Here is an 18,247-nt window from a genome sequence, read left to right as displayed (position 1 = left end):
GGATTTAGTTCGAAGGCATTTGCTTGCTGGTGCTCCCAATCTTTTTACTTTGTATTCAAGTCAAAAAGGTAAATGCAGGTTTTCCAAAAACAACTGCATCTGCGTCTTTCATGCTCCACGTTCTTCTGTATGTGAAGACGTGATGTTGCTGTGATCTGCTCTCCATGTGTATTTACTATAAGTAATCCAGTGCTTTCAAGAAGTCATAGACCCACAAAAATACATGCTTTGTGCAAAAATTGAATGTAAATCCCCAAATTCAATAAAAGTCCAACATCTAAATATTTATGTGGTAAATTCTTCCCATATAAAAGATTAATTAATGCTGGAGATCACCAACATCTGTCATGCTACCTTATACATCTTATAAGCATGCAACTTATCAATTTGTAAAGAAAACGCTCTCTACTTGCAGCACATTTTGCTAGTTTTAAGTGGAACTTGCAGTTTATTTGAATTCATTGCCCAGTGTGTTTAGCTAAGGAAATGGCAGTGTGATAATCGCAATTGTGTGCAGGTAAAAGTGAGACGGACAGCCTTTCTTTCCTATTTTTCAAATGGCTGAAAAGGAAAACTAAACACATAGTGTAAACCAAATAATGGAAAAAAGGCATCAACCCTTAGAAGTAGCTGCTTCACTCAAGGGTTCTGTAACCGTGTCACTCTGGCTTTCCATTCGATTAAATGCAAACATTCCAGAGAAGAAAAGGAAATGCAGACACACGTACAGTGAAGCCCAAGGCACTTTTAAAAGGCACTATATATCCAAGACTTGAAGAGAGAAATGTAATCAGTGGTGTAGTCTGGTCTTCTACCCCATGAAGCCAGTGGTTAGAAATGCCAACTTATAAAGGATTCATATAGCGCCAACAGTTTGCAACAGTGCAGGTACAACACTAACATCTGTGTGTATAGGGCAAAACCTTGCCTACTACTGTGAGTGTTTCCTTTCTAATATATTATATATTTATTTATTTTGTGGAGATGCGACCCCATGTCACAGGTGCACATGTGCAGTGTATACCGGATTTTGTCAGGAATACTAATTGCACACCTGTGGGCTGGGTTCATAAACTTCCCAGGAAGAGAAGTCAGTGCTCAGACTTGGAGACAGCTCCGCCCGGCAGACAGGAAGTATGGCCTAGGACAGGGATCCTCAAACTACGGCCCTCCAGCTGTTGCAAAACTACACATCCCATCAGGCATTGTAAAACTCTGACATTCACAGACATGACTAGGCATGATGGGAATTGTAGTTCCTGAACAACTGGAGGGCCATAGTTTGAAGACCCATGGCCTAGGAGGTCGGGAGGGTTCTAGTAGGAGACGGCTCCAGGAGAAAGAGACAGGAGGTCTCGGAGTTGAAGACTGCAGGTGGCAGTCTGTGTGTACGTATGTAGCAGGCAGATGTGGCCTGTGACCAAAACAGCACAAAGCTGACAGTGAGTAAGCCAGGAGGCTATCGTTTCGTTATACAGTGATGGTGGAACCCCCTGCGAGGGAAGATTACTCTTTTGTTTGAACTTTTTCATTACCTTTTAAATAAAAGTGGGCTGCCATGTCCTAAAACGCAGTCTGGAGTGGCACGTTTCTGGAAAACTGCATGCACCACTTGAACCTAATCACCCCGGATCGTCACAATATATATGAGAGAGAGGGAGGGGGAGAGAGATAGATTTGTGTAGTGGTTCAGATTTATTTTTCTCCTTGGCCAACTTTTGCAAGATCATGTTTGGATTTAAAGGTGAGACCTTCAAAGATGATGAGCCATCAGCTGTCAGCTGGCTTCCCGCTCAATGTAAAAAAAAAAAAAAAAAATGCTGGCTAAAAAAAAAAAAAAAAAAATGGTGAAAAAACACAGCGTGTGGTCCTCCCAAGACCATACCTGGCCCCAGATTCCGATAAGCCCCCTGCCCACAGACCCCAACCACCATCGGGCGCAGAGCCCCCCGTGCCCCAGAGCACCCATCCCCCCATGTTGAGGGCATGCGGACTGGTATGGTTCAGGAGGGGGGAGGCGCTCACTCGCCCCCTCCCTTTGCTGACCTGCTGGGCTGCATGCTCGGATAAGGGTCCGGTATGCATTTTGGGGGGACCCCCAAGTCATTTAAAAAAAAGTTTTGGTGTGTGAATCCATACTAGACCCAATGCCCTCGTATGGACTTGGGGGGGGGGGGAGGAATCCCACACAGTTCCCCCCCCCCCCCCCCACGATTTTTTTAATTTCAGCCAGCATTATTTTTTACATTGAGCCGGAAGCCAGCTAATGACTCACCGGTTGTTAAGGACACGGCGGCCGGCTTCCCTGCCCCCTCCTTAGCAACCAGCTATATAGAGTGTAAAAAAAAAAAATGAAATAAAAAAAAAAAAGCAAAACCGCTGCAAAATTGCAGTAAAAACGTGGTACTTGGGTTTTGGATGCGGGTCCATTGAGTTCTATTACATGCAAAATGCTTCATTTTGCGGGGAAAAAAGTCCCCGACCCTTTCCAAAAATGCAGAGGCACAAAAATGCATTGATGTGAACATTTTCCATAGGAACCCATGTTAAAAAAAATCTCCCTGCATTTCTGCAAAATGCATCAAAAAACGCATTTGTGTGAATCAAGCCTAAAAGGCAAGGTGATGACAAGGTGTTTTGATGTATTGTGTTATACATATGTATATTGACCTGGAAAACAGGTGAATGTTCTCTACTTTAGCTGCCACAAGTGCCCTTTGTATATCCCCCCTGGTTTGAATCAGGGCCGTCTTTAAGGCAGGGCAAAAAGGACAGCTGCCCTGGGCCCTGTCATTGTTGTGGGGCCCAAAGCAGCTGCCTCATACTTGCCAACTATCTTGGTTTAAATTCCCTCCTCCCTCAAGGTTTTAGTCCCATGATGTGTCCCAATATCTCAGTGTGAAGTGCTGCTACTAATGCTGCCCAGCTCTGCCCTATTGTTGTGTACAAATGACTCACCTGCAGACCCTGTGTTTACATGTAAATTATTGGTATTCATATGTAAATAGCGGCAACCTGCAGCATTGATATGTATATAATGCCCCCCCGAGGTCATAGCCACAGTAATCTCCAGCAACCAATTAACAAGCAGAAATCATGTGCTATAACCTCTAGCAACTAATCAGTGAGCCGTAATGTGTGCTGTAACCTCTAGCAACCAGTCAGTGAGTGGTGATGATACACTAACTTCTGGCAACCAATTGCCATAGCTGCCTGATCTGATTCTGATTTCGAGTCTAGCTGCTATTTATTTTATGTCTCAGAGCAGGTGGAGAGCGAAACTACATGAAAAGTTTTGCCCGTGGTCCAACCAATATTAAAGACAGCCCTGCTTTGAACAGTGGTAGATTAATATTACTCCAGTTGAAGAGTCCTAATCCACATCTGCTTATTAATATTATTTGATGTTGAAATCACACCGTGACAGTAATTGGAGGGAAGAGAAGAACAGCCGAAACTGAACTGGCTCATATTCTTACAGAAATACTGTACGTAAAATATCCTTCAGGCATACAAATGATAAAATATATTAAATTCTTTGTGAGTTTTGACATAAAGGTATAAAAGTAGTAAAATGCAAATCAATGCAGGATGAACCAGATGGCCCTGATTTTTAGAGGTTAGCCAATGGATCGCTATTTTAGTATTTCCCATTATACCTGTAAAATGAAGATAGAATTTAGAATTACAAACTTCACTAAAAGTAGTATGGCCAAAGCTTTTTTTGGCCACAATTCTCTTGTGAGTGACAGGAGCGCACTTAGTTTTGCTCTCCTGTGACCCAGAATCAGCTGAGAGAAGGCTACTGTCTGCTCTTGGCTGATGTAGCAGTCACTCCAGGAGCTTGAAGGAGCCCACCAATATTGCAAGGATTCACCCAGCTACCTGACCGACAGCCGGCTCTGCCTCTAAGTGGGAGGCTGAGAGCCGGAGCAAGCTGCACCCACCTCCTCTCCTGCCTGGTATTGCAGCGAGTACTGGATGAGCAGAGCGCAGGTCGGTGACCATTAGTCACTGCTCTCTGCTCTGAGCAGACCAAGAACTGAGCAAACAGTGGTCACGTGATTTCTCAGCTCTCAGTCTTAGGCCGCTCATACGTTAATCATTTTTTTTCATTCGACCAGGTGGTTGAAAAAAATAAATAAAAAAAAATAACTGACCCGATTGCCTCATCCACACATTCAAGGTGGATGGGAGAATCATTTGGCTAAGATATTGTACTCTAACAGCAGGGAGACTTCTCCACCATCAGAAAACACAGATCAATGCTGAAGTCTATTGCCTGTGGTACTGATCTTGCAAATAAAATCCGACAAGGTGATTGTACAGAAGTCGACTGCTAGATCGACTTCTGCACAACCTCCCTGCACATACATGGATCGAAATTTAGCTGAACCATCCAAATTTCCATCAATGTATTGCCAGCTATAGCGCTGATGTGGGAAAGCAGCAGCATAGAAAATCCCATGCTTCTCCTTAAGTTCTGAAAAGTCCCTTCTAGTAAAGAACCTTCTTGTTTGGTATGTTAATTCATAAAAAGCAGTTGCCACAGGCAGGTCAATATATCATAATGCCTGCCACTGATTGTATAGCTGCCCACAGTTTACACGAGGGATGGACATGTAGGCTTGACCCTTTTTTTGTCCTCCTGGTAGAATTTTGCTGTCACATGTCCATTCAGTTATAAGTGACAACCCTTCTCATCAGCTCTCTATTACAGAAGAATGACCTGGTGTTGGCTTACCTGGGAGGATGCCATTGCTGACCTTCCGTTGCTTACAGCACTGGCATCTGGCTATTGGCTGCTCGAGATTCGGAAGCTAAGCTCCGTTGAATTAATATCAGTCTTGCACCCTTTATTATTTTTTTTTGTATACAGACTTATACACATCATTGACAAGAATACCTCCCCTTTAAAAGATGACACCAGGGTTAAAAAAAGGGTATTATAGGATTACATTTGCAGGCCTGCATTTCTTTATAAACCTTTATGTCAAAACTCACAAAGAATTTAATATATTTTTATATTTGTATGCCTGAAGGATATTTTATGTTCAGTATTTCTGTAAGAATATGAAGACATGTCAGTGTCACCTGTTCTTCTCTTCCCTCTAATTACTGTCACAGTGATATATCGTTCACCTGCAGTGCATACAATGCATTACATTTGTAGACAATTTCCACAGAGACATCGATTTTATTAGAAAGACTTGTCCTTATCTTCAGGCCAACCAAGTCATCAATCAGACTGTCCTGTCACCTGCTTTGCTACAAATTGTGATAGGTGGGTGCAAGAATGATATCTGGAAGATCCAGAAGAGCAGGTTTGGAGGGTGGATGATGAGTTTTGTTTCTACTACTTTTTTTTTGTAGTAGATTTAATGAAAGTGCGCTTTATAATTTTTGTTATTACTATCTTCACAGTTGAAGAGAGATGGAGGTGGCATTTCCTTTGTGACAGGAATCTCAATGGACAGGGTGCGGAGAAACTGTCACATACTTGTGGTAACAGGCCAGCAAATTAGTAAATGTATGTTTTTTTTTTTTATTCTCACAGATCTATTTCTTTTAGTATATAGGGTGGAATCACACAAGTAGCAATTTATGGCTCACTACAAGAGATGAGATATGTTCCCAAAGTCAATAGTACAGTAGCAATATGCTTAGAAGTGTTGTACTCCAAAGCTTCTTATATTACTTTGTAATTACAATTTAGTCATACGTGTAGTCATTTTACCATGAAGCTATGAAAATAAATCAATGAGTAATTTTGACCAAACAAGGGGTTCTTTGTATGAAGCGGACCTATGTATGTTAAGTAATGTCCAAATGGAAAAATTATAGGTATTGGTAACCTGTCAAAGAGATCACAGTTCTATCCTTGACAATATCTTAATGTTCCTTTTTCCCTAGATGTCCAGCATCTTCTTGGTTCACACATCATCCAAGCTCAGCCAGGACTTCAATGCTGGCACAGAGATGGCATGTTATGCTGTCATCAGCCTCTGCTGCAACCTGTCCTTGTGACTTGCTAAAATGTTACACTGTTAAGTTGGCCATAGATGGATCAAAAGTTGGCCTGTTCAGCAAAGACTATCCAAATTGCGATCCATCTATGGCCTGTTCTGTCCATGACAAGTCGATCTAATGATCTACTTCTCACAAATGGGCTTGTTGGAAAATTTTTGTTCTATCGGCACTGATCAATGTATTCTGATAGCAGAGGAGTCCCCTCTGTCAGAATACAATAGCCTAGTGGGGACGATTTTTCTATCCATCTCACCTGTGTGGATAAGGGAATCCATGATTGAAAGAAACTGACCCATGTATGGCCAGCTTTAGTGATCAATGGGAGATAGGAGTCTCTCCTGTGTGCAGCAGACTGCACATGGAATCATCTCCGCCTACGCAAAGTCACTTGCCTGGAGCTTAAAATCTGTGTAAACCATAATTAATTCATTTATCTTATTTGCTCACCAAGAGACCTTACATTGAAAGCATTTTGTAATAACTAGTCGATGAGTACAAAAAACTAAAAATGATGATCATACCAGAAACCTTCTGAGCTTGTAACATGCCACTGCTATAGATTGTGATCAGTTTAATCAGCCATGCTCAGTTCTCTCCCTATACTAAGGCAATGGGAGTTTTTCTGTAGACTAACATACACTTTCTGTCCTAGGGTGACAACGTTGCCACTCCAATATATTACAGTGAGCAAGCATTGTCACCCTAGAGAAGAAAGTATGATACTGGCAGGATCACCAGGTTAAAATTAAAGGGGAAAAAGATTGAAAAAAAAAAAACTAAATCCAGCCACTACATCCAAGGATTTATACATTTTTGTTCTTGGGTTTTAGGTACATGCAATTGACTGGTATACATGATGATGCAGTCTGGAAAGGGAAATTTGACTTTCAGAACTAGCAGACTGAAGCAATCATAGGGAATTCTCTCCGCTGTTGGGGTTCCTGACCCCCAGAGATGTTATGTCACGTGGTAGCACCGGGAACATGTCACCTGGAATCTTTAAGACTCAGCAGTGCTACTAAATCCAGTCTCTTTAAACATGACAACATATTTTTCTTATACTAGTTCATTTCTCAAATTGGATGACTTTACCATGACAGTACAGCAGCACAGTGGATTTAGTTTCCAGGGACAGGATCTGCATAAATTTGTATGATTTTTTTCCCTACTTTGTATACACCAGCTGCATTGTAAGATAGTTGCTAACCTCAAAGTACAATATGACCCCCTTTGCACCATCATATGCAAACAATTTAACCAGAACATAAATTGGATGAGATATAATTGCCTAGGAATTTGCATTAATTGGTTGCTTTTTTTTGCCCAAACTGCAAATGAGTTAGTAGAAACTTGCATATTGCGAAAATGGCTAATGCCATATGACATCAAACCTAGGCTTAAGAAGAGGGGAAAAAATGGTCTATAAACCATATACAGAAAGTGTCACTAAAGGCATAACTTTTTTCCATTTTGAAAAAAGGGAGAGTTATAACCCCTGTATTTTTTTTTGTTGACCATCTGTATCAAATAGGGGATGTTTCTTTTTACTTCCTGCCCCATGGCTAAAATAGGAAGCGAGAGGAAATCCCTACAATGTGGGGTAATCTTGAGGTGTCACTAGAACTAGGTTTCAGCCCAAAATTTGGGATTTTCTTTTACTTTCTATGATAACGATAAACGGGACAAATAAAGAGTCTCCTGGGGGAAAGGGGGCACAAACAGCAATACAATCTGACAGCTGTTCTAATCCATCAAAAAAAATAAAAAATAAAAAAAATAAATAGAAAAAGATAGATTTGATTTTAGTTACACTTTAATAGTGCTTGGGCTACAAAGATGTACAACTATACTGTAAAAAGCTGTACACTTTTCCCTATTTCAGTTGTCTTTCACAATATCCCAGGGGTTGTTCCCATAAAAGACATCTTTGCTCATAGATATATGGTTACAGTTTGGTTTTTCTAGCCACAGCTGAGTGAATGTTATTGATCTGTGAAATTATTTACTTTAACAGAGCCCAAAGGATCCCAATAAATGCTGGACATGCGATGACTAGCAGGGAAGGTGTTCGCAAAGCTTCGTACAAAGTACATAAAATTGTAATTTACCAATGAAAACAACTGAAGAATTCTTCATTAAAACCAGCCTCAGCAGAACCTTTATTAGCAGAAAAAGAAAACCTTACATGGTTGTTTCATATATGCAAACTATTACAAAGTTTGTGCTCATTGCAAAGTTTGTTAAAGGTGGGTACTATTCCTGAACAGCAATAGTTTCTAAGAGAGGAAAAGAATGGAAGTAGCTGAGGAACACTACATACCTTTCACTGATAACTGAGTTTGCAACGTTATAACTCTGTGTGGTTTTCGCCGAACTTATGCTCTTTTCTGCAAAAGTGAAAAACAAATCTGTAAAATATCTGACACAATTTAAACACTGCATAGCATCATCTAGATTGTACTTAATTGTATATATATGTCAATGTAAATTGCAAAAAGTAGTACAAAAACTACTTTTGGTGATTAGGATGGTGCCATTGACAGCAATTGCCGCTGATTTGACATGTCAAATCGCAAGACAAAACGCTCCAGTCTGAACCAGGGCTTAATAGCACTTACAAAATAACTTATGTAGCTATAGGACTTGTAGAACAAAGGATAGTACTTCCTGTATACTTGCTCTATCACAGGTACCTGGATGGTCAGTTAGTGACCATCATTTATCAAACAGCCACCATTTTAGTTAAATTTAGCATAACTAAATTCTGCACAAACCTATGCTCCTGTGATGCAATATCCACAAGCTCGCTTACAGGCACCAACATCTTGTCCCCAGCTTCTTCCAGGTGCGGGGTCTTAAGCGGTCTTAATTGTCCAACAGGGGAAATAATGTTTTTTTTTTTTTAACTTAATTACGCTTTTGCACACCATGACAAAATCCTACTTCATGTGATAAAAAAATAAATAAAAAATAGCATTTGTATTGCTACTTAATAGGTGTGCTGGGCTCAATAAAATCTTGTTTTTTTTAAAATAAGGGTGCAGTTGACCTTTAAAATGCAAGTATTGTTTTTTTTTTTGCGAAGTCCAAAGGATGTCTTCCTTAAAGCAGTATTAAACCCAAAACCAAGAATGTAATATATTGCAGCTTATTAATCTGTAGATGTGGTGGTCACATTTTTTAGGCTTTTTCTCCGTTTTCACCTGGGGATCTGACCAGTTATGCCGCATACACACGACCAGACTTTTTGAGAGCAAAGTGTGTGGGCTCCATCGGACCATTGCTTGCCAAAAATACGGTGGACTTTAGAAATAGAACGTTTTAAATTTTCCCGCCGGAACGAGAAATCCGTTCTTGTGTATGCTAGCCCGATGGACAAAAACCCGACACTAGGGTAGCTATTGGCTACTGGCTATGAACTTCTTATTTTAGTTTGGTCGTATGTCATCACGTTCGAATCCGTCGGACTTTGGTGTGATCATGTGTGTCCAAGTTCGTTCATTAAGAAAGTCCGCCAGAACTCCGGCGAAAGTTCGTCGGGAAGACTATCGGACCTGGTCCGTTGAAAAGTCCGGTCGTGTGTACACGGCATAAGGCCTCTTTCACACAGGCGGCTGTTCCGCTGCTAAAAGCATGTTTTGTTATTTTGAAATTCAGAGAATCCTGGCACAGCAAACACTTGCAGTTGTACATTGCGATTAGCTGCATTTAAGTGCAGCTGCCGCGGAACATTCTTGACATTTCTGATGTGCTTCCTGTTTTTCTTTCTTCGTTGCTGCCGCTATCCGCAGGAGTAATAGTACACTGCGATTACCTGCAGTTATGTGGAGATAGCTGCAATAAATCAGTCCTGGACGCAGTCAAATTTTTTTTCTAACCACACCATACCTCCTCTAACGAAACCGTTGATAAATGCAGTGTGTGAATGGGGCCATAGGAAAGCATTGTGTGAGTTTTGCTGCGGTAGATAACTTGATCTATCCGTAGCTAAAAGTTGAATTCTATCCACCCGTGTGAAAGGGGCATTAGCACATCTCCTGTATTAGGGTACCTATGTTCTGGATGAAGGAACAACACAGAAACCTTTGGACAGCTGTATTGTCAGTTTGGGGGGGGGGGGGGGGGGTAGTATTAGAATGACTTGCAGACTAAACTGACTGAAGCCATATACTCCAGCTAACACTTTTTAGGAAGTTATAGCAGCAGTTTTGTTCCTTTTTGGGATAAAGGTTTTACACCGATAAATAAAAGAAGATCATTGAAATCACCCCCTTCAGTGTTAAATGGTTTGTCTTAGCCCAGTAACTACTACATCTGTAGGACAGCTTGTTCTGTTGATTGTACTGGCTGGATCACCAGGTGAAAATAAGAGCGCAAGCCTAAAAAAAGAAAAATGCAGCCATCACTTCCAACAAATGGTAAAGATGCAATATATTAAATGTCTGCTTTTAGATTTATAATCACTTCAAAAAGGGAGCATGTTGTACCCTTTTTCATGTGCAAAAGCAGAAACAGGCGCTTTCTAGCTGCCAGTTTACTACAGGGCAGACAGAAAATTTCATACATGCACAATTAGTGTAAGGTGGTGCACATGAGTACATGATCAGTCATATGTGGGGAGGACACGTTAGCCAAGAAGGAAAGTGAATCAATCACAAATTGTGGTGGAAGGAAAAAGGAATGTGAACATTACAACACGGCTAATGACCTGATAAGATAATGGTGTGTGCGCGATATTAAACTGACATGTTTAATTTGGTGACCGGTCCCCTTTAAAAATGCAGCGGAATATAACCTAGATGAAAACTATTATCCAGGCCTGCTTTCTGGGTATCGGTCATGAATTACTGTAGAAACGTATGGGAAGGAAACTAATAAATGTGTTAACATGTATAAGTTATAGCTTGATTTATCTGCAGGTGTAAAATCCTGTTGACTTTAAAAAACTACTATAAAAATATTTTCTTGCACTTACAGGGCTGTCAGTGATATTTTCTGGCATGTGTCACCGTAATACACTGTGCTGCTTTTACATTAAATCAGGCCAAAGACGTAAACTGAAAACAGAGAAGACTGCTGAATGATAACTCCATATATAAATTTCACTTTACAAGGATTAACTACTGGGACTGTGATGCCTGCAATGCATTAAAGTCATAGGTATCAACAGTGTTCCCAATAGTTTATATTTAATGATTATATTCACATGTCATCAGATAATCCCCTGCCTAGCGGCAGAGAATTAGGAAGAAACATGAGAAGATTCTCACCGGAGTTTGTTGTTACACCCATTGTCCTGACAATGCTGGCATTCCATGTCCTGACAGCACCTAGCAGTTACACAAAGCAGAGAGAGATACAACTGTTTAGATACTACTACTCCTTTAAATTACCCAGGTCAGCAGCATGTATTCACAGTGATGTCATTCCAATCTAACACCTGTTCCATAAGACTCCACTATACAAGACTGTACCGGTGCAATGTGGAGGCAGATCATGAAATTGCCCAACCTCTGCATTTTTTTACTGAAACATCCAAATATGAAGGGTTAGTTAGAGTTAACAGGTGTGAGTCATTGGTTAGGGGCAATCCACTACAACAGTTTGTTAGTTTAGTATGTATCTTTTCCATAACAGATATCAAAGCACTATACATAATATCTATATATATATCTGTCTATATATAATATATTTATTACATACATACACAGTATACACGTTTTCAAGTTTTACATCAAGGTAGTTTGTATTGGGAGAGGTCTCAACTTTATAAATGTTTTTTGAAAAAATAAAATAAAATCTAATAGTAAGAATAAAGTAGGATTGTGTCTAATTTCCTTTTTGGGGCGTCACTTTTTTTATACCTGGGTAGTTTTGAACAGAGGTAGCATATGAATCTCCCATTTTTTTTTTCTTCGACTGCTTTACATATATGTGTACATGCTCTTATTATTTAATAATTTAATAAAACTGACCTTAGATTAAACACTCCATAAGGAATTTTACTCCCTAAACTCACAGTGAAAAAGACACTGTGGTACTATTTACAACACACAACAGAGTTGCCAAAAGCCAGCTTAAATTGGAGTTCCACCCGCTTTCACAAGGTGGTCTTAAACTAAAGACCACCCCTCCACCCCTCGTTTTTGGATATCTATTTATTTTTTCTTTCATACCTTTTTTGAAGTACTAAGTATACTTACATCCTAAAGGATTTCATTTTGAAGCATTTGATGGTCTGGTGTGCAACCAATTTCTTCTTCTTTCAAGCTTCAAGAAGTGCTGAAGCCTGCTAGCAGCTTGTATAAAGTGGCTATCAGCACTTCTGTTAGAATCTGTGTTCAACATTTACAAACTGGTGCTGAATAATACTTTAAAAGCTTTAACAAAACTTGCTGAAAGCTCTGCAAATGCTTTGCCTTTGAACTTGCTAGAAAATATGACAGTGTCAATTCCCCAAGCTCAGTCCCCTCTGCCTGCCACATCACCGCACTCTACTCTTCTTTGAAATTTTATGCTGCAGCCTAGGGAGGAGTGAAAGGAATACTACCCAGTGCTGGGGCTGCTGACATCACATCCTATCTTGCAGTGCTAAGTAGCAGTCTCCGGGCTTTGAATGTCTACAAAGCTTGGATAAAATATATTTCATGCACAATAATACTTATGGGAATATTGTTGTTTATATGAATGTTGTGGTGATAGGGTCTCTTTAAAGCCTCCAATTAATGTGTAACTTAAAATTACTATATTGTCCCATTTACTATGCCATTTAGCCAGTACCTAGATTTGCTGGTCTGTACAGTCAGTTAGCAAAACGTGTTGAATTACAGACCCCATAGTCCATAACCAGCCTTCCTCACCTTGTGTGATGTTTTGTTTTTGTGGCATTTCTGGGGGACTCTTGGGTTCTGGGGCTTGCAAACGAATACTGCCATTGGCTGTGCTGGAATGAGAATCGCCACACACTTTGGTCACTGCAGTGACAGGCATGTGTGCCTTTCTGACAGACGTTGCAGGTAAGTGTTCTTGTACTGCAGCCGAGGATGAATCCTGTGTGGCTTTAACTTTTTCTGTTAAATTGAAACACAGGAGAATAAATAAAAACATACATACTAATTTGAACATACGAAAGTATAGATCAATGGCAAACAAATAACCAACCCTTAATTAATACTCTGATATCCAGACAGCAGAGAGTGCAACTACTGGAAGTACAGAGGCAGAAACTGATCCTAAGGCCATGATGTCCAGAGGCCCAGGGATAACCGCCATGTTCTCAGGTTTAGTTCTCCTTTACCAAAAACCTGTCTTTGCAATTATGGGGACGCCTAAAGCTAAAAACAAATGCTGTGTACACGTGGTTGGACTTTCTGGTAGAAAAGGTCCTACGGAATAATTTCATCTGATATTCCGATCGTGTGTGGGCTTCAGCAAACTTATTTGTAAAATTCTGACAGACCTAGAAATAGAACATGTTTTAAATCTATACGACGGAATCCATTTCTATCGTGAAAATCGTTGGTCTGCATGCTGTTCTGATGGACCAAAAACATTGCAAGGGCAGCTATTGGCTACTGGCTATTGAACTTCCTTTTTCTAGTCCCATCATACGTGTTGTACATCACTGCGTTCTAAATGATTGGACTTTGGCATGATCGTGTGTAGGCAAGTCAGTTTCAGTGGAACTCCGTCGGAAAAACCGCCAGTTTATTATGATGGAAAAACCGGTTGTGTAGCTAGAAAGTGCAAAATTAGTCACACTTTTGCAAAAAATCCAATCAGCTTCTAACCTCAGTTTGTTCAGTTAAGCTTTGCCAATAAAACCTGGAAGCTGATTGGTTTCTCTGCAGAAGTTTGACTAATTTTGCACTCTCTAGCTTTAGTAAATAAACCCCAAACTGTCCAGCTTTAACTAAAGTTTGGTAATGCCTTCGCTGTAGGTGCAGGACATTTCATTTAAGTGTAAATTTCTTTTCTTTTTCCCTGCAGTTTAGCTTTAACCATATGATGGTACTTTTATTGGGAATAAATGGTGAGTAGAAATGGAATTCTATGGTTTTCACGTGAAAAACAGGTATATATTTACTTCTTACATTACGTACCAGGTATTGGTTGGTGTCCATTTTCAAGAACTTGGTTGCTGGTTGCTCTCGCAGTTTCAAAATCATCATGCACCTCTGGCACCACGCTCTGCCAAAGAAATGAACCAAACATAACGTTAACCTGCCATCTTTCTGGAGATTAGCAATCACATTTAAGGCATAAGGGTACAGATTATGTCAACTTGAATAATGGCTAGATATTAAAGGCTTAGAAGTAAAACACAACATTTTCACACTGGATGGCTAGCCAGAGGTTTACAAGATTTAACTTGGCCTACACTTTAGAGTTGAGGGATTACACTAATACTACACTTAAAGAGGCAAAGATTACCATTACATCAATGTCAAACTGCAAGAACAAAGAACTTCTAGTAACAATGATTTTACACAAATAACTAGAATTTCAGAAATGTAGCTCACGAGTATTTTAAAACACACTTGTATAACTGGTTATTAGTAAAAGGCAAAGAAAGATGTGTTGCAAAAAGGGTGGTAAGTGTTCTTCAGGTACTTTAGCAGTGCAAAATAAAAATGCAATGTTGAACTGAGTATGAAAGCCATAGTAGGTAAATGCAGGGCAGTTCTGACAATGAACAATTTGAGTGGGCTACTACAAATTTTACCAGTTCATGACCAGTCACTTTGAGCTTTATTCTACTCTATCATCAAAAATAGCACAACACTTGCCATTATTATCCAATAACCAAGATTCTTCTGTTAAAGCGGAGGTCCACCCTAAAAAGGACCTTCCGCTCATCGGAATCCTCCCCCCCTCCGGCGCCACAATTGGCACCTTTCAGGGGGGAGGGGGGTGCAGTTACCTGGATAATCCAGGTAACTGCACCCACTTCCGGGATAGCTCTCTGCGGAAAGGGGCGTAGATTACGCCCCTTTCCGCAAGTGCCCCGCTGCCTGCTGGGAAACACACAGATCCCAGAGGCAGCGGGGACCGTCCTTATTGCGCAGCGCAACTCGCGCATGCGCAGTAGGGAACCGGGAAATGAAGCCGAAAGGCTCCATTTCCTGATTCCCATACCCAAGATGGCGGCGGCAGCACCCGAGTGACGATCTACAGATCGGCTTCGGGTGCCGACATCGCGGGCGCGCTGGACAGGTAAGTGTCACCATTTTAAAAGTCAGCAGCTGCAGTATTTGTAGCTGCTGGCTTTTAAAAAAAAACGCGGAGTCCCGGTGGACTCATAGTCAAACGTCAAAAGTGGTTGGGTCATGTGCCCAGATAAATATTACAACCCTATGTATTTTCTATCCAGAGCGTACAGCATCTACATTTTGCTGCAGAGATAATAATCTACAATGGGAACAAGTCTAAATTATCTAAAGTGTTTAAGCTTTAAATATAAAATAACTTCTAAGGTTATCCTGATTTTAAAGTGACGTTCATGTGTTAAACAAGGGGAGCTTAAATACTTCACCATATGAAGCATAAATAATAACTAGGAATCCATAGCAGGTTCCAAAATACCATAATTAAATGGTTAGGCATCTTGTATAAAGCTGGCCATAGGATGACCAGCTTGCCCCACAAGCTGCTACATAAAATGTTATATAGCGAAATGAGGGTAGTGGTGGAGGTGCTGGGCCAACACAAAGACTACGTAGACATTCTCAGAAGAAAAGAGGACTATGACATGACGGAACGGAGGAGTTTGTGCTGGAAAACTGACAAGTCAAATTTGCTAGCAAGTGCAGGGATGCATTATGGGCTCATTCACATGGCAGACTCTGCTACTCTTCTGAAAAGGAACTTAGGCTGGCCATATGTGGATAATTTTTTTGATCAGCCGACAGAATTACTCTAACCATACAAGCAAGGTAGTTGGAGGAATTCTCCCTGCTGTACTAGTGCATTCTGGCAGTGGGGAATCTTTCGCTGTCAGAATGCACTGATCAGTGCTGCAGCCCCTAATAGGGTTTTCGAACAGTTCTGTTCAAAAGAAGTCAATCATTATATAGACTTCTGTCGATTGAAAGCAGCCATAGATGGATTGAAATTCAGCCAGCACTAGCCGAACAAGCGGGCAATAAAATTTGTTTATGAAAAGGAAAAATCACTTTAAAAAAGAATTTCAATTTTTTTTGGTGCTTTCACCTGCAGTTTTTAAAGCTGATGACAGGGTCTCAAACATTGACAATGTTCCTTTACAAACATCTGCTGCCATTTTACAAAAAACTACTTAGCACAAAAAACACTGGATGTATACTAGAAAGATTTGGTGTTTTGAAACTAGGCAACCAAACAGTTTATATACACTTCAAACAGATCTGGACCCTGTGAATAGATGTTTCATTACTGACGTGAAGGAGGTTATATAGGATTGTATAGAAAAGGGTTGGTAACAAGAACCTACTAGCACCATCATTCCACATAGAGCAGATTGCAGAAGAATGATGTTATCTCAAAGTGTATATGGGGAGAGCCTGTTCCTCCAGGAATGTAGTGGGTGTTCACAACCGTATCCTTGAGAAATGGCTTGTATATCAGAAGTGCCCATTAAGGTCGAAGTCTCTACAGATTCTGTACACCAGCAATGTGTACATACTAGTAAATATTAGGAAAGGTTTATCAATATACTTATAAAGCAGCAATCTGTCACTTACTCTGGGCACTAATGGCAAACATGTTGGATACATGCTAACCATCATAGTATCATCAAAAAGCCCTCCACAAAGCTCCTGTTTTTTTGGGAGTCCTAGAAAATGTTGTATGTAGCGATCTCATTATTACTTAAAATCTGAATGAACATTATCCTTTAAGATTTTCGTACATATTTAAGTCTTTTTCACAATTTTAGGCCTCGTGCAGACTGCAACTGATAAACTCAGGTTTTTGTGTGAGTTTGGGAGTTAATTTTAACAAATAAACCATAATTCTCCTCTTTGTATCAAATTAAAACAAAAAAACAAAAACTAAAATCTCATTCAAAAGCAGTTCTTTTGACGACAAAAAACTCTGAATAACGTGCATAAATGCGCTTTTATTAGAGGTCAGTGTTTTTTTTTTTTCATTGCAGAGCTGAATGTAAGCTGGTGTAATTTTACAAAAATTCCCAAAACCGCTGATGCTGAAAAATGCAATTAAAAAGCGCTGTTAAAGGCGTATTTTTAAAAGCAGCAGTTTACTGCCAGCAAACCAACATCCAGAAATACTTTTTTGAAGGTCCTGTGTGCATGAAGCCTAAGATTTGAAATATTGTTAATTTGGAAAACACTCAGGCTGCATTCACACTATTGTGCTTCATAAACTGCACAAAATCGCACATGTCGCACCTGCTAATGGCACCCCATGCGTGGCAAGCAGACGAGAAATGCGTCAAATTGCATGGTTAAAGCACAAAGCTTGAACCTCAAAGAAGGTGCATCAACTACTTTGCCACTTTGATAGTGGGTACTACAGCCCATTGAAATGAATGCGCCACCCTATGCATGTTGGGAAAAGACAAGCAAAAAAAGCACATATATGCAATGCCTTACACCTCCTGTCAGTTTGAATGGGGCCTAAAAATTGGCCAGGTTCACACTCCTAAACCACAGCATTCTACCCTGCAGGCTATTGTCAGGGCTGGCTCTGTTTCAGCACACACAAGTTTTATTTTCATAATTTGAAGTGTCACAATTCATTCATGTCACTACACAGCAGCACGGTGCCAGCCAGTGCAAATACGCTGCATTTTTCTGCACCGTACTTCACCCCAGCATGATGGTGTAAACAGAGCACCTTGTTTTCTATTTGCCATAGATATGACCTGCGTTTATACAGTGTGGAAAAACACAGATCACTGCACATAGCATGAGCAAGACCTGAATTTCTATGGGCTGATGTATACAAGATGCAAACACAGTAATGCTTGAGGTGATTGTAGCCGTATTAGTGCACTTGCAACAAAAAGTATGGAGAACTGTCCTCAATACTTTTAGACCTTGCAAAAAAGAGTACACCCCGAAAGCTTGTTATGAATATTTGGATGCAAGTGCATCCAAAGCATCAAGCACAGTAAAACATTTTTATCAATGGAAGTAAAACTGACCATAGCTGGCTCGAATTGTAGCTTATTCCTGCTGAAATTTGAGCCGTGGGTGGCCTTGCATGCACCACA

General features: G+C 40.3%; 1 protein-coding gene across 2 annotated transcripts in view; it reads right to left on the bottom strand.

Moving 5' to 3' along the window:
* Window positions 1–18,247, bottom strand: part of LOC143982142 (smoothelin-like protein 2) — a 157,919-nt gene that overhangs the window by 55,201 nt on the left and 84,471 nt on the right. The window contains exons 2-5 of one of the 2 annotated variants that reach the window (XM_077480600.1): window positions 14,133–14,220; window positions 12,891–13,100; window positions 11,301–11,360; window positions 8,351–8,417 (exon numbers count right to left, since the gene is read on the bottom strand). In XM_077480600.1, the coding sequence (XP_077336726.1) occupies window positions 8,351–8,417; window positions 11,301–11,360; window positions 12,891–13,100; window positions 14,133–14,220 (425 nt within the window). The remainder of the gene's footprint in view (window positions 1–8,350; window positions 8,418–11,300; window positions 11,361–12,890; window positions 13,101–14,132; window positions 14,221–18,247) is intronic. The other variant, XM_077480601.1, reaches the window with a different exon arrangement.

The sequence above is a fragment of the Lithobates pipiens genome, unplaced genomic scaffold, assembly GCF_037356315.1.
Source record: "Lithobates pipiens isolate NorthernLeopardFrog02 unplaced genomic scaffold, aLitPip1_a1.2 Scaffold_16, whole genome shotgun sequence".
Taxonomy (NCBI): Eukaryota; Metazoa; Chordata; class Amphibia; order Anura; family Ranidae; genus Lithobates; species Lithobates pipiens.
The sequence above is the reverse complement of the archived record's forward strand: the minus strand, read 5'-3'. Positions and strand labels throughout refer to the sequence as shown.